We start from the raw sequence: 26963 nt of genomic DNA, 5'->3' as shown, positions 1-26963 counted from the left end.
TGCAGATAACAAGGGGGGTCCTTGTAGACTATCTGCCAGATATAAGTCCTGGTTACAAGAGCCTTACCAGAGTCTTTAGCTCACTATCTTTCACAGAGAAGAAATATCCCAAACATATCAGTCTTTGTGCTGCCCTGGGGCAGTCAAGCACCGAAATGCTAGGCAATTCTCCTGTGAACAAGAGTACAAACAGCATCCCCAGACACGTTTTTCGGTCTGGTTGAACCTCATCAGTAGGGTGTAGCTGTGCCTCTCTAAGAATAGTGAGCAAGGGGTCCACGTCTGGATTCCCCTAGTAACTTAGGGTGAGACCCAAAGTTACTTGAAATAAGCAGATAACAAGGGAGGTCTTGGGAGACTCTCTGCCAGACATGAGCCGGGAGGGCCGCAGGCGGCGGCACCCGGAGCAGTATATGGGCACCGGCAGAAAATTTCAGGCAGCCAAGGTGGATGGGCTCATGCACCAGGAGCAGTATGGAGGCACCGGCGGGAGGTCTCAGGCAGCCGAGGCGGGCGGGCTGATGCCAAGACCATGAGCAGCCGCGCCTGTATTTGAGCGGGGAGGGCCGGAGGCGAAGGCACCAGGACTGGTAAGGAGGGGGCCGGGTGACCAGTAGAGGCGGGAGAGAACACACCGCTATCCCAGGTGGCCGCTCCGGCCGCCGAGCGGGAAGGATCACAGCAGGAGCTGAGCAGGAAACTGTTGAGGGTGGCCAGCAGTGGCGGATACCGTAGGAGGAACAGTCGGTGTTGAGTGCCTACACCAGGGCCCGCAGGATGCAGAAGGCGGGGAGGCACAGGATCGGGAGGTGTCGTTGGTGTCTGAGCAGGAGGAGGCCTATTGTGACCCTAGATGTCTTTTTTTCATCGGCTGCCGTGTGTCCTCGACCTCAGAAATCCTGTGTTCCACTTCCCCCACTGTATACGATATCTTCTCTGAATCTTGCTGTACCTCGGCCCCCACTGCGTCCACCTTTTTCTCCAGTGAGGGATTTAGTCTTTAATTGCCAGCATTAATTCGCCCATTGAGAATATCGACTGGGATGCCTCCAATCCGGCGTCATTTTTTGCCCTTTCCACTGCATGTGGGACCCTTCTGGGGCAGCGTGAACATGTCCATCTTAGCTTGCATGGATTTCTTTTTTTTTTTCCTTTCTCTTTCGTGATCACGTGTGTGGCCACACTGCCAGAGTTTCACTGTCCTTATGAATTGGCAGTTACTGTGCCATTGCCCCCTTCTATTAAGCCCAGGGGCCTTCAGCTAGTGGTACGCTGTGTCCCCCTGATCCCCCCCCCCCCTCACCAGCAGGTGGGGTGCCGCTGATGTCTTTAGGGCCTTCGGATGAGACTGCCAGGCCACCGTGGTTCTTTCCCATGGAGGGAGCTCTTCCAGCAATCTTCCTTCCCCTAGTGTGAGTCCGTATGAGGCTCGAGGGAGCCGCTCTGGAGAACACTTTCCTCTTGCCCCATGTCCAGCAACTGGGTCTGCTGTGTTTGCTGCCGATGTGTAGCTGGTTCCCAGGCTACCGCCTGGTGCGTGGGCCCGGGTGCCACCCCCCCACCCTTCCTGCTCTCTGGACGATGCAGCTCTGAACTGCAGTAACCGCAGGCTCAGCGTGGCTCGTCTCAGCACTGCACTGCCATTTTGAAGCAGCTGGCAACATTTCCAAGAGAGCTGATTCACACTGCACACCTTTGTCTCCTGTGGTGGCAGGCTCTCCGTTATCCGCCCGGCCCTGCTCTTCCGATTAGGGCCAAGAAGTCTCTTATTTGCTATGTTGGGGGGTTAAAGTGCCCCATTCAGGCCGCGTCGGAGCAGAGATAGACACAGACACGACTAGTCATCTATGCTGCGCAACAGCGCCCCTACACTGAAAAATGCTCGACCCTCTTCCAGATCTCTTCCCATTCTTGTGTTGACGGCTCTCTATTTAGTTCACTCTCTCATTTCTTCATATACCCCTAGTTTGGAGTCCCCCCAGCTGATATAATTATTTTGTAATTTCTAGAAATTCAATGCCTTGTTGTGGTGTTGGTGGCCATGAGCCTTTCAAATGGTAATACCTAACTTGTCCAACCCTTCATAATTGTTTGCATAACCCAATGATGCAGTTGCACATACTGTATTCGGTCTCTCTTCTTGTCTTAACTCCCTTTTACAGTCTAGGAAAGATTGTTTCGAATGGATTGTGTCCTCCCACGTATTCCTCATTTTATGATATTCCTATCCCAGCTCTGCTGCTCCACAGTTTTTTTTCACCAGAGGGTGCTGTGTTCGAGGCTGCAAAATCGTAGTCCCTCGAGAGCCACTGTCGATGTCATGCGACGTATAAAGGGCTCGAGCATAGCCTGTTACCTCAGTTTTTTCGACACAACTGCTTTGTGTTACAAACAGCGCATCAGATTTTTCTTCGATGTCCTTGTCATCTACTCCCACCACACCCAAGACGGGGTTAAAAAAAATGCCAGAAGTGTGGTAAACAAATGTCGATAACAAACCCCCATCGGAATTGCCTCTGGTGCCTCAGCCCAGACCATCAGGTTGACGAGTGTGGTTCATGCCAGGCCATGTGGTAAACTGGCGGTGGGGGAGGAAACCTATAAGTCTTCCAAAAGACAAAAAGATTCGGATGAATCTAGTCGAAAATCTCGACATGAGTCGAGGAGGTCGAGATCAAAGAGTCGCTTGGGGAAATCCTCCTTGTCTTTGACTAAAAAGTCAAGAAAGCAACATCACGTGTCGTCTTCTTCCTCTTCTGAGAGGAGAGTAACTTATCCCTCAAACCACGATTCCCCAGAAAAATGGGAGGCCTTTAGGGCTTCGATGCTTAAAATATTCAAGAAAGCGGGCCAGACCCCCTTGAAGTTGCCACGTGGTGATCATGCTTCTACCCACTCTAAAAGTGACAGAGGCAAATCAAAATCTAAACACGTGAGAGCTGAAAAAGAGTCGAGTGTGTCATCAAGGGAAAGTTCCCCGGCGCCTCGTACTAAGTCAAAACCTCTGGTGCATAAATCGGTGGTAGCGGAATCGAAGTCGAAATTGACTGGACACAGTCGACTACTGTGTCAAAGCCACCGATGAAAATGGCGTTGACGCCTTTTAACTGTATCGAAGCCTTCTTCGAAAACGTGGTAGCCAGAGACCTTCTTTATCAATGCCTTCGACTTTATCGAGGCATTCATTAATCCTGATGCCCAAGTTGACGCCATTACCCATGCCTAAGTCGATAACACCTTCTTCACCTGAAAAAGCTTTCCATCCTCAACCCAGACAGGAATTTTTCAGATCAATGTCATCCATTTTTGAAGAACACTTCAGCTGGAGTTAGGTTTGGAACCTGGGTGGTCCCTGAAGAGCTAGTGGACCCGAATTCCAAAATAACATATCTTTATGACTGTCTCCAAAATGCCAGTGGCCTAGACACTTCACCTGAAGTGGATTTTGAAAGACCAGACCCCACAGATCATGCTAATCCTAGTTATAGGAATCTTATGGGAAGAATCATTGATTTTATGGGTTGTAAGGCAGCTTCCCCAGATTTCGACCAGGATGACATGACAGACATCTTGAGTGAAGGTCCTCTAAAAGATCATGTTCTTCCATTCCATAAAGCACTTCAGAAGAGGGTGATGGTAAATTGGAATACTCCCGATTCTATTTTAGCAGTAAACAAGAAATGTGTACCAAAATACAGGCCATTGTTATCAGATCAGAAATATTTATCTAAACATCCCTCCCCTTAAAGTCTAGCGTTTCAAGCTGCAACCTCCACTAGGCAATCGGCATACCCATCAATCCCACCAGACAGGGATGATAAAGTTGATGCTTGGGCCCGGAAAGTTTTTACTTCGGGCAGCATGGCCCTTAAATCGACTAAAATGTCACTTGCACTTTAGCAAGATTTGCCTATACCCTGTGGGATTGCATGACCTCAGCAGCTGAACGCTTCCCTTAAGGTGAGGAACAGGATGGTTTCCTGGCTATAGTAAAAGATGGTAAAGAGGCTATGGAGGAATGCCTTCAGTCAGGACTGGACACTGCAAATAGTGTAAACCGGTCCATGGCATCTAGCACGGTCTTACAAAGGTTTGCATGGCTAAGGAAATCTGGCTTTGCACCTGATGTGCAGTCTAGATTACTTAATATGCCCTTTGACGGCTTGAGGTTGTTTGGCAGCAAGGCGGACGAGAGCTTGGAGAAGCTGCAGACCTCAAAGGCGGCAGCAAAATCACTTAGCGCCGCTATAAGACAGCCTCAACAACACTCTGACGCAGGCTCCTCTTCCTGGAAGAGTCACCCCTTTCGCTTCTACTCCTCTTTTGGAAAAGGGAGGGGGCAGGCCAGTCAGAGAGGCCAACAGAGAAAACCCTTTCGTGATGGAAAAGGGAAAGGTGCTAGATCACCACAGTAGCGGCTACTACCTCCTCAGCCACTGCTGCAAAGCCACTTTGAGGTCTTCACCCACAAAACACCGGTGGGAGGCAGAATCACTCGGTATCTGGATGAATGGCGGGGCATTACATCAGATGCCTGGGCACTAGACTCATGGTTACTGCCTTCCTTTTCATCAAAGACCTCAAGATGATCCACAGGGAGCCAACTCTGTAAAAATTCCAGACCCGCTCCTTGTGCAGGAGATTTTAACCCTGCTAGAGAAAGGTGCAATAGAACATGTACCTGTCCCTTATTTTCTCATCCCCAAAAAGGACGGAGGATTGAGACCCATCTTGGACTTAAGAAACTTGAACAAGTTTCTCAGAAAGGATAAGTTAAAGATGGTGACCCTTTCTCAGATCCTTCAGGCTCTTCAGCTTCAGGACTGGCTGGTTTCATTGGACCTTCGGGATGTTTCATTTCATGTGCCAATCCATCACAAGCACAAAGTACCTGAGGTTCGCAATGGTGGTTCTTATCATCAGTTTCGTGTTCTACCATTTGGGCTGACCTCCGCCCCAAGGGTTTTCAACAAACTGATGGCGGTGGTGGCAGCGAGTATCAGAAGAAGGGGGATTCATGTATACCCTTATCTGGACGATTGGCTAATCGGGGCGAGTTCATTCGAACGAGCCCAGGAACATCTGGCCTTGACCTGCCACTTCTTACACAGACTGGGCCTCTCCCTCAATTACAAGAAGTCACAAATTATTTCGAGCCAAAGACTCCAATTCATCGGAGCAGTCCTGGACACTTCCTTAGGGAAAGTCTCGCCTCCCGAGGAGAGAGCTCACCACATTCTGCAGATGATAAAGTTTCAAAATGGCCAACATCTACCAGCATTCGACTTTCTAAGGTTGCTAGGCCTCATGGCATCATGCATTTTTCTGGTGCCACAGGTCAGATTGAGGATGAGATCCCTTCAATTGGCCCTCAGGACGCAACAGTCCCAATTTTCGGGGGTGATGTCAGATTTTCTGCAAGTCTCGACCAAGGTGGGTCAAGATCTCCTATGGTGGTCTTGCAAGGAGAATATCCTCAAGGGGGAACCTTTTTGGCAGCCATGGCCGGAGATAACGGTAGAGACGGGCGCTTCACTCATGGTGTGGGGAGCCCACAACAACCTGACAATCAGCGGTCGTTGATCTCCATTGGAGTCCAAACTGCACATCAACCTTTTGGAGCTAAGGGCAATCAGACTAGCGGTGAAGGCCTTTCTGCCCTCTGTACAAGAAAAGAATGTCCTAATAATGACGGACAACACAGTGGCCATGTAGTACCTCAACAAAAGAGGAGGCGTAGGATCACTCCCACTATGCAGAGAGGCAATGCAGCTCCGGTTCTGGGCAATGCAAGAAGAATTCTCTCAATCGGCAGTTCATCTAGCCGGAGAGTTGAACACAGCGGCGGACGCTCTGAGCAGGCAGAGCACAGTCTCCCACGAATGGGAGCTAGCTCAGGACGTCCTTCAAGAGATCTTCGCCCTTTGGGGAACCCCTCAAGTGGATCTGTTCGCGACTGGTGCCAACCGAATGTGCGAACTGTACTGCTCAAGGGTATTTCCCCCGAGAGGAGCTCTAGGAGATGCGTTCGTAGTGGACTGGGTATTTCCACGCCTTTACGCGTTCCCTCCTGTCCCCGTGATTCCTCGGGTGATCAGGAGGTTGAAAAAGGTCAGGAAAACCATGATCCTAATTGCCCGGAATTGGGCCAGAAGGATTTGGTACCCGGACCTTCTGGACATGTCCATCTGCCCTCCAATACGTCTTTCACAAAGAGAGGATCTTCTCTCGCAAGAGGGAGGTCGGGTTCTCCATCCAGAGGTCAAGACACTCAGCCTTCATGCATGGTTTCTGAGAGGCTGAGATATAAGGATTGGGACCTCCCGGATGACGTAATGGAGATTTTGCTTTCAGCCAAAAGGCCATCAATAAAATCCCTGTACCGGTGTAGTTGAACAAGTTCAGTAACTGGTGCAGGGATAAGAATGTAGATCCATTCCTTTGTAATACTCCAACAGTACTTTTCTCTTACACTTAGCCAATTTGGGGCTCCAAGTTGGTACTATAAAAGGATATTTGGCAGCGCTCTCTAACTTTAAGCGTTCCTCGGAAGAGGTATCCTATTTTAAAATGCCCTTAGTAATTCAATTCTTGAAAGGGCTAACAAATGTGTACCCCCCCTCCGCACCCCCAGACACCTTTTCAGGTGCCTATTTGGGATTTCAATTTAGTCTTAAAATTTCTCATATGTGCCCCTTTTGAACCTTTTACATTCTTGCCCGTTAAGACTTCTCACTCTTAAAACAATTCTGTTGGTGGCTATAACATCAGCCCGCAGGGTAAGCGAGTTGCAGGCACTGTCTTGTAAGCCTCCTCACACCATTTTCCATAGGGACAAGGTTATTCTAAAAGTCAAACCATCTATCTTGCCTAAAATAGTTTCTGATTTTCATCTGTCACAAAAAATGACCTTACCCTCTTTTTATCCTCCACCTCACGCTAGTAAGGAAGAGGAATGGTTGCATAGACTGGACCCACAAAAAGGGCTCTCAGCTTCTACATTTCCAGATTGGCAAATCTTCGACAATGTGACCAACTATTTGTTGGGTATACTGGACACAAATTGGGCCTTGCAGAGTCTAAACAAACTCTGTCCGGATGGATAATTCTAGCAATCTCGGAATGCTATAAATTAGCCAGGAAAGAGCCTCCAGTTTGATTAAGGGCTCATTCAACCAGAGGCATGGCAACTTCCACAGCTCTTCAGAGGGGCGTCCCGGTGCAGGATATTTGTGCTGCAGCCACCTGGTCGTCAATGCACACCTTTGTAAAGCATTACTGCTTGGACTCTACTTCATATCAAGGAGGACTATTTGCAAAAGCTGTCCTTCATTCAGTCCATAATTAAAAGTTCTAGTACTCCCACCTCCAAAATTACTACTGCTATGGGAGTCTATCATAAGATGAGGAATACTTGGGAGGACACAATCCATTTGAAGAACAAGTTACCAACTGTAACGTTCTTTCGATTGGATGTTCCTCCCACATATTCCTCAGCGACCCTCCCAACCTACCCCTCCGTACAGTTTACGCCAGTTGCGCTCGAACTTCCTTAAGAGCCTGAGGACTTAAAGCCTGATCAGCTGATGCGACCCTGAACACCGTAAAAACAGAACTGAGGTAACGGGCGCTGCTCGAGCCCTTTATACGGCGGATGAAGTAGATGCTCAACGGCGGCTCTCGAGGGACTACGACTACGTGGCCTCGAACACAGCGCCCTCTGGTGAAAAAAAATTCCGAAGCAGGAGAGCTGGGATACGAATATCATAAGATGAGGAATATGTGGGACGAACATCCAATCGAAAGAACGTTACAGTTGGTAAGTAACTTGTTCATCTGGTCTCTTCTGAATAAGTCACTAATGCACCATCCCCTGTTTTGTCTCCAGCAAGTAAGAGTGTATTGCCAAGACTGGGGAGAAGTCAATATTTCTGTGGATTGGTGTAAATGGGGATGGAAAGGTGGTCAAGACCACATTAGTTGGCAACTCGTCACAGACCTCCAAAACTAACATATAGCCAGAGTGGCTTGCCTCTCTCTGGTAACCATAAACTTCTCCATAGATTCTCCCCTCCTACAGCTTCATCCATGGCCTGTCATTGTATTTTAGACTCCAGTGTGCACCACTCTCCCAAAATTCTCAGTTATGTTGCTTGATATTACACCAAAAGATCAGGAACCCCCCCCGACCTTCTTTAACCAGGGAAGTCATCAGTGTTCACCTCAGTTTTCCTTCACACATATATTCTATGCCATCTTTCTGTAGTTTAAGCAGATCTGTTTTAAGAACCATGGGCTGAATGTCCTGGAAAAAAGAACAATATTGAGGTAATATTGTTTTAACTGTATTAATCTGCCCCATCCAGGAAATCAACCGTTTTCTCCACCTGGCCAGATCCTCTCAGTTGGAGGCATAAATGTGCGGATAACTGACTTTGTACAAGTCCCCAACTGACAGTGTAATATCTATCCCTAGGTAGCTTCTATACCAATCAGCCCACTTAAAAGGGACTACACCTTTCAATCTGACGTTCCTCTGGGAGAATGATCGGGGGAGCCACTCTGATTTGGAGTGGTTAACTTTAAAACCTGAAACAGACCCAAATACCTGTAGTTCTGATAAAAGAAGACTTGTGTATATATATATATATATATATATATATATATTGTAGGGGAGGAATGGCCACGAGGCCCTCCTCACCTACAGCTCCCTCCCCAGGTGAGGACCATGGCTCGGTGGGAGCACCCTCATGCCACCCGGGCCCAGGTGGAGGGGGGTTCACCCGCCGACGACATTGCCCACACGCACCCTGTCTTTGCATTTACCGAAACTTAAGTTAGGCCTAGACGCCATCGTGCACAGCAAACATGGTGTGAGTTCAGCACACTGTAACGAGGCCCCCACCTTTGGAGGGCCTTTCATGCATCTCTGCCGCCTCAGCAGCCCTGGCAGGTCCGCTGCGAGCGCGTTCCCATGAGAAAGTCGGAGATGAGCTAAACCCGAGATGCCAACACGGCAACATTATATTAGTAACAATGTGATATTGCACCCCGTATGACCCAGACCGCAAGGCCGGGGCAACGGGGAAAAAAGCTGAAGCATCACTATCTGAAGAAGGTAGAAAATAGTTCAAGTATTGGTGTTAATGAACTACCTCTGTTTAAAATGTGAACGAACCATAAAAATGTAACGTTATATGATATCCCTCCAGGTCTGGACTAATGCTGCTATAACCACGGAGAAAGATGTTGACCAAACGTGTAACCTCTATTTGTAAAAGTGTTTTTCAATAGTATGTAGAAACTTGAACTCATATATGTTTTGAATCACCCAAAGCGGCGAGCATCAATCTCTGTAGGCCATAACCTAGATATCCCTCGTATAACGTCTAATGTACATACAATACGCACACAATGTAGTGAACATAATGTTAGGTAATGAAAAGGTACTGGAACCGACTGTATTAAAGAAATGTGTAACGAAAATGAAATATATATATATATATATGTGTGTCTGAATAACGTTAAAATGAGGCAGAACAGTATAAAACTTCTGCATTCACTGATCAGCAACGCACGAGGAAAATACCTTTGTGAGTATATGCAAGGTCATTCCCTCTCCCACCCCACCAAGCCTGCCAGATAAAAAAGCTAAGACTTGTGCTGCGCTCCCTCACCTCCCCCAACCAAGCTGGCGTTACTTCAGAGAGTCAGAGGCCCCGGCGCCGCAACCAAGGCCACAGCCCGCCACCTGTGTTATTTACAGCACGGTAATAAACCCACGGATGAACCCACTGATCTACCAGCACCCTCTCATAAATCCCCACGAACCCCCCCAAGAATCCTGACCCCGTGTAAGGACGACCCCCATCATTGGGACAAGACACAGAGACCCATCTATATAATAACTTCTAACGCAGCAGACAGACATGTATCACTCGGCCCAGGTCCCAGAGCCCCGTCCCGTGACCTAAAATACCGGTCAATAAGACTCAGGTAAATCTCACCCCAACCAACAACCACCAGACCTCTCACGAGGTGCATTCCTCATGTGTTGTGTTTATTTTATAAGATAAGCTAGTGAAGCGATTTATTAATGAACGTAAATGTCATTTTCTGAATAACTGTAGTGTGCATGGCCTAGGGCAAATGAGACAGGAAAGGTATTCGTTATTGTCACAGGCTGCCCCAGCACATCAACACCGCATGGATGACCTCAAGCCGGCCTGCCAGGCCCAACCCAACCCACGAGGCTGACCAGTGACGTCGTCCCGCCAAGACCAACCCCGCGCCAGCAACACTTATAGTTAGTCGACACCACCCAATCCCAATTGACTTGTGCCCCCTATAGTGTTTAGGTGTTGATGACGTTTTTTGTATTAGAAATACGCCTGTCTTTGCTATTGTCAGGCAGAGCGCTCTCGTAGGTTGCAGAGTTCTTTGCATGCCTTATCCTTGGATAAACTCCCACTTACGCTCACCCGCACTCTGTCTTGGTCTTATTCCCACTACGGGAGAGTCCCTTATTGTCTCTCATTGCGGGGAGGATCGTGCTGAATTGGGGGCGCTTCCTTTCAGTGGTGACCCCGATAGCGTGATATCTCCAAACTATTTTTCCTAACTCCTTCTTAAACGACCCCCTTGTGGCACGAGAATCTCCGGTCGAGAAGGGATACGCACGGTGAGCCGTCTCCGGGAGGCCGCCCGCCAACGGCGACCGGCACAATAAGAAGTGCGCACTCAATGAGAAAGGGTACGGGATCCCGATTGGAAAAAAATCCCCTTTGAGTGCCGCTCGCCGGAGCCAGGGGCTGACCGTTGAGTTACCGGTGACGCCGCCTGGACGGACCCAGTTTCGGAGAGTATCGGTTCAAGACGGGCACGTGAGTACCGAGTGCGAGTGATCGTCAAGGGGAAAAGAAAGGGAATTGGGAATAACAGAACGGGGACAGGTAGAGGAGAAGAATATCGGGGGTCTACTACAGACGGGTCTTGAAATTTTCTTTATTCTTTCTTTTGCATATGGCCATTAGGAGTAAGAAATAAGTGACGTGGTAGAAGTGACGGAAACCTAGCTCCGAGAGGGGGTGGAAGGCGGCGCCGCATAGTGCTATCTAGACTAGTACTGGGAATATATGAAGAAGTGAGAAATAAGTTATTGGTGTCTAGCAAAAGGAGACACCGGGAATATTTTTTAGTGATTGTGCTCTCTCTCTCTATTTCTTGTTTTTCCATTTCCACGGGGTAGGGGGCGAAAATGAGAAGGGTATAAAGAAGTTAGAACATCTTAAAAAGCGGGGACTCAGTAGTGGCACGTACAGACGTGAACACAGTAACCTTAGCAGGAAAACAGGGACAGCTGGTTAGGGAGGAAAGGGAGGAGAAAGACAAAGAGTGTGAGTGGAAAGCATTGTGAAGGGTGCGCGCACCGTACGAGTGTGAGAGACGAACGGGTGGCCGCGAGGTGGTGTCAGAGAGTGTGGCCATAACCAGTACTTGATCAATTACAAGTGAGATCACATAAGAGTGCCTGGGAATGGGAAGGAGATGAGATATGGTGAGTGAGAAGAGATTTGTGCAGTGAATAACGGTGGGTGATAATTTTAAGAGGTCCGCTCTTGTCTGTGCCATAAAGGAATACATACGCATATTTACAGCTAATAAAAGGTAACGAAAGCGAACAAGGTAGCGCTAGCGATTTAAAGGATGGGGGCTGAAACTCCCTTGTCACACATTTGCAAGAGCTTGCCGGGATATGCTGAACGCATAAATAAATATCATGATCAATGGTTAACAGAATTGAAAGGGGAGGGGTTGCCCCAGATTTGGCCAGAAGGAGGGTCTTTTGACAAAAGCGTTCTTGATATGGTATGTACATGTATTCGCCTTAAGTATAAGGGAAAAAAATGGCAGAACAGGAAGGAGATATTAGATCTTTGGAGATTGTTTGAGGAAGTACCCCCACCCAAAGCTCCAGCTCCAAATATTGATTTACCCTCCACCACAGACAATCCACTAATGATCCCGCGAGAGGAAAAGGAACAGTTAAGTACAGAACAGCCTGCGGAAGTGGTTATGTTGTACCCAATATTACCTAAACCAGCCCCTGCAACAGGATATAGCGACCCGATTTATGTGCCTCCCCCTTCAACCAGCACGCCACAAAGACCAACTGCACCCCCACCATACGAAAACACTAGAGAGCACACCCAGGGAGGCACACAGAGAGTGGACATAGAGAAGTTAACGAGTGACTTAGAGTCGAGGCTTACAGTGGCACGAGATGAGCTCTCAAGAATAAAAGACATATGTGAACGCACAGCGTGCGCCCCCACACAATCTGGACGCACGTCTAGAGCGTCGAGCGAAAGTAGACAAATTGAGGAAGGATGGAAAAAGGGGGAAATACTGTTCAGAATTGAGGAAGAACCGACCAGGATAATAGAAGTAGGGACAGCAGAAGGAAGCATTGGTGATGTCTCGAGAGAGAGAGGGATCAGAGAGGATTTGTTATGTGATGTCAGAGGAGGGGGGGATGAGAGTGATAGATTGAGCATGGCAGTAGGAGGAGAAGGCGAGGAGCTAGATGGGGCATGTTCACTGGGGACTATAGAGGATGAATGGATAGGACGACTAAGAAATAGGGTGGGGAAGATGGCGTCATTAGAGTCAGCAGTGACTAAGGAAAAGGAAGCTGCAACGGCAAAAGGGAAATTACAACTACCATTACTCCACAGGGGAGGTGGGAGGCCGAACTATATACCGTGGGCTCAGATGGACAAGGCTAACTTAATGAAATTACTACCACAGCTGTCAGGAGGGGCAAGCAAGTGGATATATGCATTTGAAAAACATACCGCGGGTATACCGCTGGCAGTAGGCGATGTGAAAAGCCTACTAGTGTCCTCAGTAGGGGATCAGGCAGACAGAGTGTGGGCTAAAGCGGGTTTTCCAGCTGTAACTTTGGAGTGTGATCGCCATGATGGGGCTTCTTTTAACACCGTGCGAGCAAGGGTGTGGGACGCACTGCGGGAAACTTTCCCAGATACCCCTGATCTGCAGTCAGTAATGCAATGTACCATGAATGATGGGGAGGACGCTATGGATTACATTCTCCGGGTGCAGGAGATGTGGAGAGCGGAAACGGGTACGCCCTGGCACCAATCCACGTCTCTATTTTACTTCATCATTAAAAGAGGGCTCCCAAAGGAAGTGCAAAAGGCACTAGATAAAATAGCAGGTGTTGAGGCAAAAGGCTGGCCGGAGATCCAAAGCATAATAGTACACCATTGTAAACGGATCAAAGAAAGAGAGAGGGAAGTAGCACAGAAAAGGTTGGCGGACGAGGCGAAGTTGGTGCAATCAAAATTGGTGAAGGTCGCAGCAGCGGTAGCGGGACTCCCACTCATACGGGAGGGAGAGGAAGGAGAGGAGGGGCAAATAGCAATACAAGGAAGAATAGCAGCGAATTGGGCAGGACAAGGGCAACGACAGTGGACAGAGCAGGAGCAGAACGGAGGTCCAACGTGGCAAGAGTGGGCCCCAAGAGGAGGAAGAGGTGGGTACAGGGGGCGAAGAGGAGGACAAGGGTATGGAGGAATGGGAGGAAATGGGTGGCAGGGTCCCAGAGGTCCACAGGGGAGCTGTTGGAATTGTGGGAGATGGGGGCATTACTCAAGGGAATGTAGGAGCAGACAAAACAACGGTTTCCAAGAGATAGAACAGTACGGACACCCCCATCCAGGAAGCCCCTACGGCCTCCCCATGGGACAATACCAGCAACCAGACAATGTAGTACAAAGGAGTAACGCACAACTACACGGACATCAATACCGAACACAAACCAGCCCACAGAATAATGACAATGTGCACTACACGCCTGGTAATACTTTCGCCACAGGAGCTAATGGGGCACCAGCCCCCGCACCTTACAGTGGAGTGTCAGTAGTTTCGGGGAATATTTTCGATCAAGGGGGGGCAATGAGACACCCCGCATAGGACAGCCCACAGAGAGCACTTGCGTGTCCAGTACTGTCTACGACCCACAATGCATCAGAGGAACCATTGATAGGAGCGCAGATAGGAGACAAGCAATTCATATTCATGGTGGATTCGGGAGCGGAGAAATCATGCATTAGAGAGGGCCGGTTCCCGTTATCTAATAGAACGTTAGAGACGCAGGGGTTCTCTGGGGCTGTAATTGAAGTTCCTTACACAGAGGTATTGGATGTGACAGTGGGGGGTAAAACAGTGAAAGCACCCTTACTGTACTATGAAAACTCTCCCATCAACTTACTGGGGAGAGATCTCTTGAGCAAACTAAACATGACCATATCATTCACAGGGAGCGGCATCGTATGTTCAACGCCAGGCATATGCCCCCTCCGTATATTAGCAGTAATACACGGCCACACAACAATAAAAGAGATCAGAGGGGTACCAAGAAATGAGGAGATGTTTGTTGAAGGCATGAGAACATTGGCTCTCATAGTACCAGAACTAAAAAGGGTGGAGTGGAGAATACCAGCAGAATTCCTTTTTCGTCCCATAGCAAGCCCTGACACTGCTCTTGGGGAAGTACTATCATTGGATTTGCATGCAATACATGTATCAGCAAACAGAATATGCGTGATTGGTATTGACATGGAAGGGTGTGAGTGGCGGACAGTATTGTGTACAAATGCAAATATCCCCCTGAGAGAGCTCTCGGACGAGGAGCTATTTTCTGACACTGAGGGAGATGGTGAAGTAGTGATGGAACTGGCAATGCCCTGCGACATCGTAGTTACAGCCAGACAAACTAAAGTTGAACTAATGGCGGTAGTAGGAGCACCGCATACATTTTTTGATGAAGACATGAGTTCAGTACCCGCTAACTTATGGACTAATGGCCCCCACGATGTAGGGTTGCTACATGAAGTTCAGCCTGTGGTGATAAAAGTAAAACAAGGAGCAATACTACCCCGGGTGAAACAATATCCACTGTCGCGAGAAGCAGAAGAAGGGATCAGAGAGACAATAGAAGCACTGCTAGCACAGGGTATAATAGTGCCCTCAAACTCCCCATGCAACACATGCATTTACCCAATCAAAAAAGCGAAGGGGGGTTCATGGAGGATGATACAAGATTTACGCCCATTGAACGATGTGGTAATGAAGGAGTTCCCTTTAGTCCCGAACCCGGCGACAATACTGTGCAACATTCCAAAAATAGCATCACACTTCACAGTAATTGACTTAAAAAATGCATTCTTTTCGATTCCCTTGGCAGAAGAGAGCAGGTACTTGACAGCATTTACATTGGGAGGAAGGAGGTTCGAACACTGCAGACTACCACAAGGATATTGCGAGAGCCCAAGCATATTTAACAGGGTACTACATGAAGATCTGGGGAATTTGTCTGTAGAAAGCACAGTGATTCAGTACGTTGATGATTTATTGGTTTGTGCACAGGCTGAGGAAGAATGCAGACAGGACTCGATAACACTCTTGACATTATTGGCAAATAAGGGGTACAAGGTGGACAAGGGGAAGTTACAATACTGTCTGACGGAGGTCCTATACTTGGGTCAGTTGATATCAAAGGATGGCAAGCGAATTATACCAGACAGGGCACAGGCGATTAGAACAATTGGGGAGCCCAAAACAGTAAAAGAGATGCAGAAATTTCTGGGTATGTGTAACTATTGCCGAGCATGGATATTGGACTATGCGGCGTACACAAGGCCCCTGCTACAGGCACTGAAAGAAGCACAACAAGAACACAAACACATAGAATGGACAGAGGTGACGAACACAGCATTTAACTCACTAAAAGAGCTGATATCAAGCGCTCCAGTACTAGCAAACCCAGATTATGGGCGCGAGTTCTTCTTATTTTCACACTGCAAAGGAACATTGATGACAGCAGTACTGACACAGAAAACATCCTTAGGGCACAAACCACTAGCTTACTACAGCGGCACCCTAGACGCAGTAATGCAAGGTCATTTCGCGTGCGAGCAATCCCTAGCTGCAGCCGCGTTCGCAATTGAAAAAAGTGCCACGATAGTAATGGGCTGCCCGGTGACACTGTTCGTGGAACACTCACTTTTTGCAATATTAGAGCGAACAAAGAGCACATTGACAACACAACGCGCCACAGCATATGAGATAATACTGTCCAGCGCTAACATCCATATAGTAAGATGTAAAACAGTGAACCCAGCCACATTGATCACAGAGGCATGCACCATAGAGGACATGCAAAACCACAACTGCGCCACGTACACAGGTGACGAAAGTAAGGATCAAGTGATTTTTGAAAATGCCCTGACCGAGGGTGAGGTGTATTTTGTGGACGGGTCAGCATCAATAGACATGGAGACAGGAGAAAAGCATGTGGGTATGGCAGTGGTACGATTAGAGGAAGATGAATATGAGATACTAGTACAACACCGCCTCCCATCACACTATTCAGCGCAAACAGCAGAACTAATAGCGCTAATAGAAGCATTGCATGCCGCCAAGGGGTGCGCAGTGACCATATATACAGACTCAGCATACATGACAACAACAGTTCACGGCGGGTTGGCCCGGTGGGGGCGGAGAGGGTTCCGACGAGCAGACGGAACGCCAGTCCAGCATGCAGAATTATTGAAAGAACTGATTGAGGCCCTGCAAGACCCCACGGCAGTGGCCATCGTAAAATGTCAAGCTCATACCACCAATACAGATTTTGTATCTTTGGGGAACGCGGCAGCAGACGCCGCTGCCAAAGCAGCTTCATATCTACAAAAAGGTGAAATAGGAGAGTACATGTTGCACCACACAGCAAGCCAAGAAGTCCCCACAGGATACAACATGATGTCCACACAGGAGATAATAGAGCTGCAAGAGGGAGCTAGTGCAGAGGAAAAATTGCTGTGGACTAAGAGGATGCAGCAAATCACCGACTGATTTATTGTGGCGACAAGAGAGTTCAGGAAAAGTGGTAATGCCAATCACGCTGTTAGAAATAGCATTTCAACAACTACACTTTCCTGCACACAACACAAAGAAACACATAATGGCAGAGATACAAGAAGATTGGTTTACACCTTGCCTCCAGGAACACGTCACAAGGTTAGCTCTAGAATGCACGACATGTCAAATTTACAACTCAGGTATGACATTGCGTACACTAAGGGGTACGATACCAAAACCAAGTGGCCCATTCAGAGAGCTCCACATTGATTATGTAGACATGGGAGAAAGGTGTAACGGGGCTCGATACATGATTGTGGTTGTATGTCCATTTTCGAGGTGGGTGGAGGCAGGCCCTTGTGCCCGCCCTGACGCGAAGGGCGCCGCGAAGTTCCTAGTGCGGGAAGTGTTTCCGCGCTGGGGAATTTGCGACGTTATTCGCTCAGATAACGGGACGCATTTTGTTAATGAACTCTTTAAAGAAGTGACTACATTATTGGGAATAAAGCACAAATTATGTTCGATTTATCATCCTCAAAGTAATGGCGTCGTAGAAAAGATAAACGGCCTGTTAAAAAGCAGATTATCAAAACTTTGTTTTTCCCTTAAAAAGACTTGGATGTACTGCCTGCCTTTGGCCTTGTTTGAGCTACGAAACCAGCCAAGTAAGGATCACCATTTGTCCCCGCACGAGATCGTCACGGGAAGAAGAATGCACACAGCGCATTCGCCTCTCCGTGAGCGTTCTGATGCACACAGAAGCGCAGCCATATTGGGGGAGGAGTTCACAGAATACCTGCGAAAATTGACACGGGCAGCGCGCGTAATTTCAAAGCAACTAGCCCCCCCCTCGACAAGAGAGGAGGGGAACGCGACTGAACCAAACGGTTTGCCTGAAAAACCACTACAGCTAATGCCTGGGGACCTTATATATGTTAGAAGTTTTGTGCGGAGGTGGAACGCACCACGCTTCCATGGCCCCTATGAGGTAGTGTTTTGCACGCCTACAGCAGTAAAGGTTAAGGGCCTGCGATATTGGGTGCATTTGACAGATGTACGTAAAGCTTACAGCGCGGCGGAGAGTGAGGTGCAGGATGAGGCACAGGCAACAGCGGACGATGAAGTTGTGCGGAATGAATGATTTGAATTTTGTGTGCTTCATGAGATGAACAGTGAACACAATTAGCGCGCAACAAATGTCCTGGACTAAAACATGTACACATGTATATGTAAATTTTCTTTTTACAATTTTTGAAAGTTTTGCGTGGGGTTCTTTTTTTTTCCTTCCTGTACTATTTAAGATGTTTTTTATTATTGTTGTTTTTAAAAATGTCATGTTTTTTTTTATTATTTATATATATATATAGTAAGTTACGAATAATATTGACTGAAAGCTACCTTGTCTGTCAACAAACCCCCTTCCTCACCCAACCCTATATTTTATCACCGAAACGTTACAATGTGGAAATGCTTACATGTTTGTATTTAATGAACTTTTGTGTCTCAAACAGGATTTATCATGGCATCGAATGGGCAGCCTGCAACTAATAGATATGTTAGATTTAGAGAAATGTTAGTGGCTAGATTAACATATTCATTTGAATGTGGTTTATCAATGTGTGCTATCGTGTTCTTCATCTCAATGTTTTGTCTGGTGTTACACTGGATTATAGCGTTCATCTCTACCGAGATGAACGAGGGGGGAGGGGGGAACAACACCACCCTTGCTCCTGGAACGAAAACAATTCCGACTGTAGGTATCAAAGAAGGTGATTTCTTGATCTGGGATGGATCACACTTTGTGTGGGGATACTATACTACACCACCCACTGCTGTCCTCTCACAATGGAGAACCAAAAATGTAGATAATGACACAATGTCCCAACCTGGAACATACAACAACCACACGATCCCTCCCGCCCCAATTTCAAACAACGATCTCTTGTTTATTAATGAGGATGGAAAAGTGATTATGATGACAGAACACACGTCCCTATATGAAGAATTAGAAAAGGGGGGTGGGAGGGAGGAAGGGGGGCCTGGTTCTTCACCTCCTATAACGAGAAGGTACAGAAGAAGGGAGAAAAGTAGGCGGAGAAGAGAGACTGGTGGAAAAGGGTATGATGAGTATTATGGGCTAGGGTTAGACAAAATGGAAGACCCACGACACCCTCACCAAGCAAATAAATGGTATGCAGATATGAGCACAACAGCTAAACAAACAACCAATGAGAGCTGTTATGTCTGCTCACTTATCCCCCATGCATCAGGCACACCTAAAGTATTGTTGCCACGAGAATTGCCCATTGTGGATGCCCAATGTCTCCTTCATCTCACGCTGTGTAGAATAAAGAACACTTTCCAAGCACACGATGTCTCTTTCAGAATGGTACAGAACAACAAAACGTGCTATTCGCAAGCGTCTGGAGTGATCTGCCTTAAAGAACCTTTCTTTGCAATACAAGGGACACTGTTTTCCGAAAGCAAATGGAAAGACGAAGAAGTGCTGTGCAAGGCAGAAGCACTGAAGGGTGTTCAACCGGAAAAGTTGCGGTGGATGGAAAGAACGTGCTTGCCAATATGGAAAGAACACATCCCTAAATTAACATGGGTAACAGCGATGGAAAAACCCTTTAAGCTACAAAGTGAAATACAAAACAAACTATGTTTCAAGGGAGAAGGAAAAATGGCAATAGGAACGAACAAGAACTGTAACAAAACTCTCACCATCCCAGATATGAAAAAAGGAACAGCAGCACTAATGGACACCTACTGGGTATGCGGGAACAAGGCGTACCTGCACCTTCCCCAATCATGGAGTGGTAGCTGCTCAATGGCCACTTTGCATTCAACACTAATGGTGATTCCTGAAAGCCATATTGACAGAAGTAACACGATGAACGAAGGCTTGAACCAGAATGCAGCGTCTCCAACTACACAAGCGCACCTTTATGTCCTGTCCTCCGGAGGGAAAGGAGAAGAGCTCTCAAGGAACAAGCGAGCCTCGAACTACATATCACAAGCATCATCTGATTTATTGGCACAGATCCCAGACAAGTATCGCCTGTTCAGCTCCGTGGAAACATTCTTTGCTTCACTAGTATCAAGTGTCCAAGCAAGAGCAAATGCAAAATGGCTCCAGATCACACGGTGGGAACTGATCCAGTTGGCCAATGACACTGAAGAAGGGTTCAACATAATAAAGGTGGAACTACGAGCTCTGCGATTAATGACCATGCAAAACAGGTATGTCCTAGACCTGTTAACAGCAATCGATGGAGGTGTTTGCCGAAAAATAGGAAGTGCATGCTGCACGTTCGTACCTTCTGAAGACGCAGAAAATGGGTCCCTGTCCCACGTTATTGAAGCAGTACATAACCTGGGCGAGAAGATGAAAATGGAAGGTGGAGCTGAGGATAGCTCGTGGTTCGACAATATCTTCTCCTGGGTTCCCTCATGGCTTGGAGTGACAATGAAGTTCCTGATACCAATAGTGGTGATCATCCTTGTGATGTTCTGCCTGTGCCAGGTGGGCCTCCGATGTTGTGCTAATGCAGTCCCTAACGGTGCAATGATGATGGTGACAATGGGCAACTCCGGTGGTACAATTAAAGCAACACAAGAAGTACATGTGCAGACAGGAACAGACAACACCCCCAGGTACCAGTTAGTGCCTATGTGCCGTGACAAGTACATAGTAGATAAGCTATGGCACACCACGATTAAAGAACCACGAGACGTAGAACTGGAATGGTATGAGGAGGTCTGGGTAGATCTGGAAGAGACCGGCGACTGTATATATTTGACATGTACACCAGACGAGTATGCTAGGAGAGGTGAGAGCTTAAGGGGGGTGTGCAGAGCATGGATGCCTATAAAAGGAACCCCTGCATGGGATGGTGCAGTGTTAGAAGAACAAGAATGTAGAAGATTAGAAGAGCTAAAGAAATTCGTTACTTTAAGTAACGAAAGGGGGGAAATGTAGGGGAGGAATGGCCACGAGGCCCTCCTCACCTACAGCTCCCTCCCCAGGTGAGGACCATGGCTCGGTGGGAGCACCCTCATGCCACCCGGGCCCAGGTGGAGGGGGGTTCACCCGCCGACGACATTGCCCACACGCACCCTGTCTTTGCATTTACCGAAACTTAAGTTAGGCCTAGACGCCATCGTGCACAGCAAACATGGTGTGAGTTCAGCACACTGTAACGAGGCCCCCACCTTTGGAGGGCCTTTCATGCATCTCTGCCGCCTCAGCAGCCCTGGCAGGTCCGCTGCGAGCGCGTTCCCATGAGAAAGTCGGAGATGAGCTAAACCCGAGATGCCAACACGGCAACATTATATTAGTAACAATGTGATATTGCACCCCGTATGACCCAGACCGCAAGGCCGGGGCAACGGGGAAAAAAGCTGAAGCATCACTATCTGAAGAAGGTAGAAAATAGTTCAAGTATTGGTGTTAATGAACTACCTCTGTTTAAAATGTGAACGAACCATAAAAATGTAACGTTATATGATATCCCTCCAGGTCTGGACTAATGCTGCTATAACCACGGAGAAAGATGTTGACCAAACGTGTAACCTCTATTTGTAAAAGTGTTTTTCAATAGTATGTAGAAACTTGAACTCATATATGTTTTGAATCACCCAAAGCGGCGAGCATCAATCTCTGTAGGCCATAACCTAGATATCCCTCGTATAACGTCTAATGTACATACAATACGCACACAATGTAGTGAACATAATGTTAGGTAATGAAAAGGTACTGGAACCGACTGTATTAAAGAAATGTGTAACGAAAATGAAATATATATATATATATATGTGTGTCTGAATAACGTTAAAATGAGGCAGAACAGTATAAAACTTCTGCATTCACTGATCAGCAACGCACGAGGAAAATACCTTTGTGAGTATATGCAAGGTCATTCCCTCTCCCACCCCACCAAGCCTGCCAGATAAAAAAGCTAAGACTTGTGCTGCGCTCCCTCACCTCCCCCAACCAAGCTGGCGTTACTTCAGAGAGTCAGAGGCCCCGGCGCCGCAACCAAGGCCACAGCCCGCCACCTGTGTTATTTACAGCACGGTAATAAACCCACGGATGAACCCACTGATCTACCAGCACCCTCTCATAAATCCCCACGAACCCCCCCAAGAATCCTGACCCCGTGTAAGGACGACCCCCATCATTGGGACAAGACACAGAGACCCATCTATATAATAACTTCTAACGCAGCAGACAGACATGTATCACTCGGCCCAGGTCCCAGAGCCCCGTCCCGTGACCTAAAATACCGGTCAATAAGACTCAGGTAAATCTCACCCCAACCAACAACCACCAGACCTCTCACGAGGTGCATTCCTCATGTGTTGTGTTTATTTTATAAGATAAGCTAGTGAAGCGATTTATTAATGAACGTAAATGTCATTTTCTGAATAACTGTAGTGTGCATGGCCTAGGGCAAATGAGACAGGAAAGGTATTCGTTATTGTCACAGGCTGCCCCAGCACATCAACACCGCATGGATGACCTCAAGCCGGCCTGCCAGGCCCAACCCAACCCACGAGGCTGACCAGTGACGTCGTCCCGCCAAGACCAACCCCGCGCCAGCAACACTTATAGTTAGTCGACACCACCCAATCCCAATTGACTTGTGCCCCCTATAGTGTTTAGGTGTTGATGACGTTTTTTGTATTAGAAATACGCCTGTCTTTGCTATTGTCAGGCAGAGCGCTCTCGTAGGTTGCAGAGTTCTTTGCATGCCTTATCCTTGGATAAACTCCCACTTACGCTCACCCGCACTCTGTCTTGGTCTTATTCCCACTACGGGAGAGTCCCTTATTGTCTCTCATTGCGGGGAGGATCGTGCTGAATTGGGGGCGCTTCCTTTCAATATATATATATATATATATATATACATATCTGGATTTGTCAAAAAAGAGTAACACATCCTCTGTAAAAATTGTGAGTTTGTGCTAAGTTTTATCAAACTGGATTGCTGTAATATATGCACTTGTTCGGATTGTCTAGGCAAATCACTCCATCATGATGACAGGAAACAAGTGGAGAGAGAGGGGGTAGCCTTATATTGCTCCTCTCTGGTTTCTAACCTCCCCAGACAATCGTTAATTCATTCTGATCCTAGAGATAAGATCAGCAACCCATCTTCTACAATTGTCTCCAATGGCCATTGCTCTCTGTGCTTTCTTCAGGAATCCGCAATCTCATCCTATCAAATGCTTTTTCAGTGTCCAGTACTAAAAGAACAGAACGAGCCCTGGAACCTTTCTCTTGTCAAGCAGATGAGAGATGCTGCTGACATTTTCGAATGCCTGTCTTCCCTTGATAAATCTTGCCTCGTCTGGATGGCTAAGGAATGGAAGTACCTCCTTTATTTTCATTGCCACTATCTTTGTAAGTTTAAGTTTCATAGAGCGATCAGCCTGTAGGAGCTTCAACTCTGAATATTTCCCCAGTTTGTGGATTACGCTAATCGTGGCTTGTGCATTGGTCTTGGTAACAGCCCCAGAGCAGATAAAAGGAGATCATCAGATCCAATAATGGGGAAGAGGAGCAGACAAAAAAATATTTTGTAGAATGGTACAGTAAAACGATCTGGACCTGAGGCTTTGTGCCATTTTAGGGTTGAGATGGTTGTCCGCACCTTTTTCTTAATGTTCCTATCTAGGCCTACTTTTGTGTTCGTTGATATTTATGGTAAGCACACTTTGGCTACATAACCCTTTTGTCTGTCTCAAACTAGTCCCCTCCGGTTATGAAGATTATTATAAAATCTTTGTCAGCTAGTTTTGCTTTTTCATGGATTGTCTTGCCTCCGTCTAGTCCTTTATGATGTGTGAATGTACCATTTTTTTTATTCTTAGATGGGGGAGCACGGAAGCTCACCGTTTTATTGGCCTTCTCCTAGAATTTTAGTTTCAACCCCAGCAAAGCCTTTTTGCTGTATTTATAGACGGAGTGTTAATCTGGCCCCTAATCAGTGATAGTCTTCGCCACACTTTCCTGGATCCAGCTATCCTATGTTGCTTGTATATCTACATAAAATATTCTTGAATGCATGATGAAGTTGTGATTTTAAAACGTTCCCTTTCCTTTTAATTTTTTGTTTGATTTTTGCCTGAGGTTTTCAGCCTTTACTTTTCACTCGTATCTTTTGATTTGTGGCATTTTGTAATTTCATATTTGTACTTTGGTTTGCTTACTGTGGCCATCTAGTAAACCTAAACCTCTTTTTTCAGATCTTTACTCGGATTCTCCGAAGTTTGAATCTTCCAGTGGGAAGCAGCCAAGTTTTAGTTCCAAGGTCTTTAACAAATGCTTATGATGTAGGGCATTCAGTTGTCTGGATAACAGCCATGATGGTATGTAATATATTATGAAACCGTTACCAGGTGGAGATAAAGCATTACAGCCTTGTAACACTTGTGAATATTTGTCTCAATGTCCTTAACTGTGAATGTGAATTGGAGTGCAATCTCAGTTATATTGTCATGTCTAGGTTATAGAGCTCAGCTAGGGATGGAACTGTTTACATGTAGGCAAAGTGCTACTTCATTTTTGAAGCATCAACTTGGGTGTTATATTTTTTAAAGAATTATATTTTTAAAAGTACTTATACTGATGATTCATTTGATTCATTGAAAAGTTAGTGTTCTTAGATTTGAAATATTGGATTGAGTTTTGTTTTTTCTTTTTTTGCCTGCTGAAAGGACCTTTTTATTGACAATACATTTTTAAATAGGTGAGCAGGTCCAAGTGGATCCAGGTCACGTGGCCGAAGCCCCACCCACCTGTCAATCACTGCTAAACTGTTGCTGCCTTGCTTTTTTGCAACCATTTTTCCCTATTTAAGAAGCCCTCCAGCCTCCTTTCCTTTGCAGTTGGTGAGCAGGTGCAAGTTGATCTAGGTCACGTGGCCTAAGCCCCACCAAACGTATTAGCCTGCCTCTTCCTTTCTGCTCTTAGCTCTTCGATCAAGGGCGGCTCTTGTCCGGGCGTCCAAAGTGAAGGGCAGATGAAGAAAAGGGCAGTTCCTGTTCGTCCCGGGAGGACCCAGGTCCCGAACCCCTGCTCGGATAACAGGTAAACACGCACTCTCATGTGTTTTCTCCCTATGACCCCGTAGGCTATACCAAGGCAACGCCACCGACATTGCCCCTCTTCTAATGCATGGACTCCGCAATGCCGCATCCTCACCCACATCAGCATCAAGCCCATGAGAACCCCCTCATTGTCCACAACATGGAAGTTGATGCTCTCCAAAGTCTGGTCAGCGTTCACACATGCAGTAGACCTCGCCAACCTGACGCCCACCTCCACCCACATCCTAGACATCCTTGTCCCTGACTTCTACAGCATACAACAGAGACTGGCCGAACAAGACCGGCAGAGGCCTTGCAGTCCTATACAAGACCTCATGGACCTGCACCAGACTTGACGTCAACAACATTTGCTCGTTCAAAGTCCTCTCCCGCCACTTCTCTCTCTCCCTGGTGGACACAATCAACTTCCATCTCATCTGGAGACGACCCAAATGCAGCACAGCCTTCATCAGAGACTTTACCGACCTGGTCACCACGTTGTGCCTCATTGTGAGGGTTCAGAAATGTAAGGTGGACAGGGCGCTGTTGAGCAGCCGTTGGAAATGACCGCCTGAGAATAAGGCTCTGACCCTATCGAAAATCCTGACGCAAATCGATCCTCTTGCAGTCCACGTATCGAGATCCTGCTAGAACACTTTATGAAGGAATAGTCCCCACTATCCACAGTCTGATAATCAGACCGCTAGTCCAAACGAATAGTTATCGGCTCCGGAAGGTGAGGAGCTGCAGAGGCCGACTGGAGCCACAACGTGCCTTGGAAGGGGAGGAGTCGCTGCCCGTTGAAGTGAAGGATTGGCCCTGGCGTATGCGTGATAGGAGTCATCGCGGTGCATGGGAGGTGGCAGTAACGCAGAGAAGTCACCCAACTTATCTGCACTGACCCAGCGATCGAGATACCTGCCGCAGCCCAGCAGTGTGAGTCAACCTGAAGGGGACCGCCACAGCTGATGTGACCGCAGAGTAGGCGGCCAGCCTTGATCGCGGGCTGGTTCCTGGCCCGGTACACGGGTGAGTGATAACCCTCTTTCCCCATACTTAATCTGCCCTCCGACGAGCGGCTGGAGTGGAAGCCAGTAAGAGGGCTGCTGCACACCCCGCCCATCCCCCCACCCCCGTCCGGTCCTCCCTCCCCGTTCTAGAGTGCTTCACCAGCCGGCATCCCTCCACTGAATAGGAACCTTGATCAGGCTCCCCGGACGAGGACAAAACACAAAGCCCTACCACATCAGAATCCTCAGCCTCCCCGGCCACAGCCATAGGGGAAGACTTGCCGGTCCCTGCCACTCAGCTGATAGAGACAATAGAACCCCAGGAGACTTACAACGCTGGCGCGCGGGTGATTAGGCCGGATCAACAAAATAAGCCCGGACACTACAGTCTGACACCAGGCTATGGGGATGTAATGGCACAACAGTCCTACTGCATAAGAGAAAGGGGCAACTAAGAGTTACAAACTCGCCACAGCATTTATTTAGCTACTGCAAGAGCATAACCAACAGCAAGTACAGGTTGCGAGACCCACGCCAGTAAAGGTGAGGATGTGTGATATAGTACATTACAACTGGTGGTGCCCATACTGAAATCTCAGCGGAAAAGGCAAGGGCAGGAGTGACTCATTGTAAAATTGCTCTTTCAACAAGGCGAAAGCTGAAAGCAAGATCTGGGAGACTGGAACTACTTGGTCAAGAGGGATAGAGACGGGTACAGCTCCCAAACCTCTCTAAAAACACATACTGAATTACAAGATATGGACAGGGTCACAGAAACACTCGGACGCTATATTGTGGAAAACATATCACCTCATATGCGATTGGAACCCAATACACCGAGAGGGTGCGCAGAATAAATGAGTAAGGTGTGAGAGAACCACAAGACCCCCGACTTAGGTGGAATAGGTG

General features: G+C 47.5%; 1 protein-coding gene across 3 annotated transcripts in view; it reads left to right on the top strand.

Annotated features, from left to right (window-relative positions):
• Positions 1–26963, top strand: part of PSME4 (proteasome activator subunit 4) — a 3386216-nt gene that overhangs the window by 578175 nt on the left and 2781078 nt on the right. For all 3 annotated transcript variants that reach the window (XM_069608231.1, XM_069608232.1, XM_069608230.1), the window contains one exon: positions 24202–24324. In XM_069608231.1, the coding sequence (XP_069464332.1) occupies positions 24202–24324 (123 nt within the window). The remainder of the gene's footprint in view (positions 1–24201; positions 24325–26963) is intronic.

Source organism: Ambystoma mexicanum, chromosome 4q (genome assembly GCF_040938575.1).
Source record: "Ambystoma mexicanum isolate Mex_15411 chromosome 4q, UKY_AmexF1_1, whole genome shotgun sequence".
Taxonomy (NCBI): Eukaryota; Metazoa; Chordata; class Amphibia; order Caudata; family Ambystomatidae; genus Ambystoma; species Ambystoma mexicanum.
The sequence above is the reverse complement of the archived record's forward strand: the minus strand, read 5'-3'. Positions and strand labels throughout refer to the sequence as shown.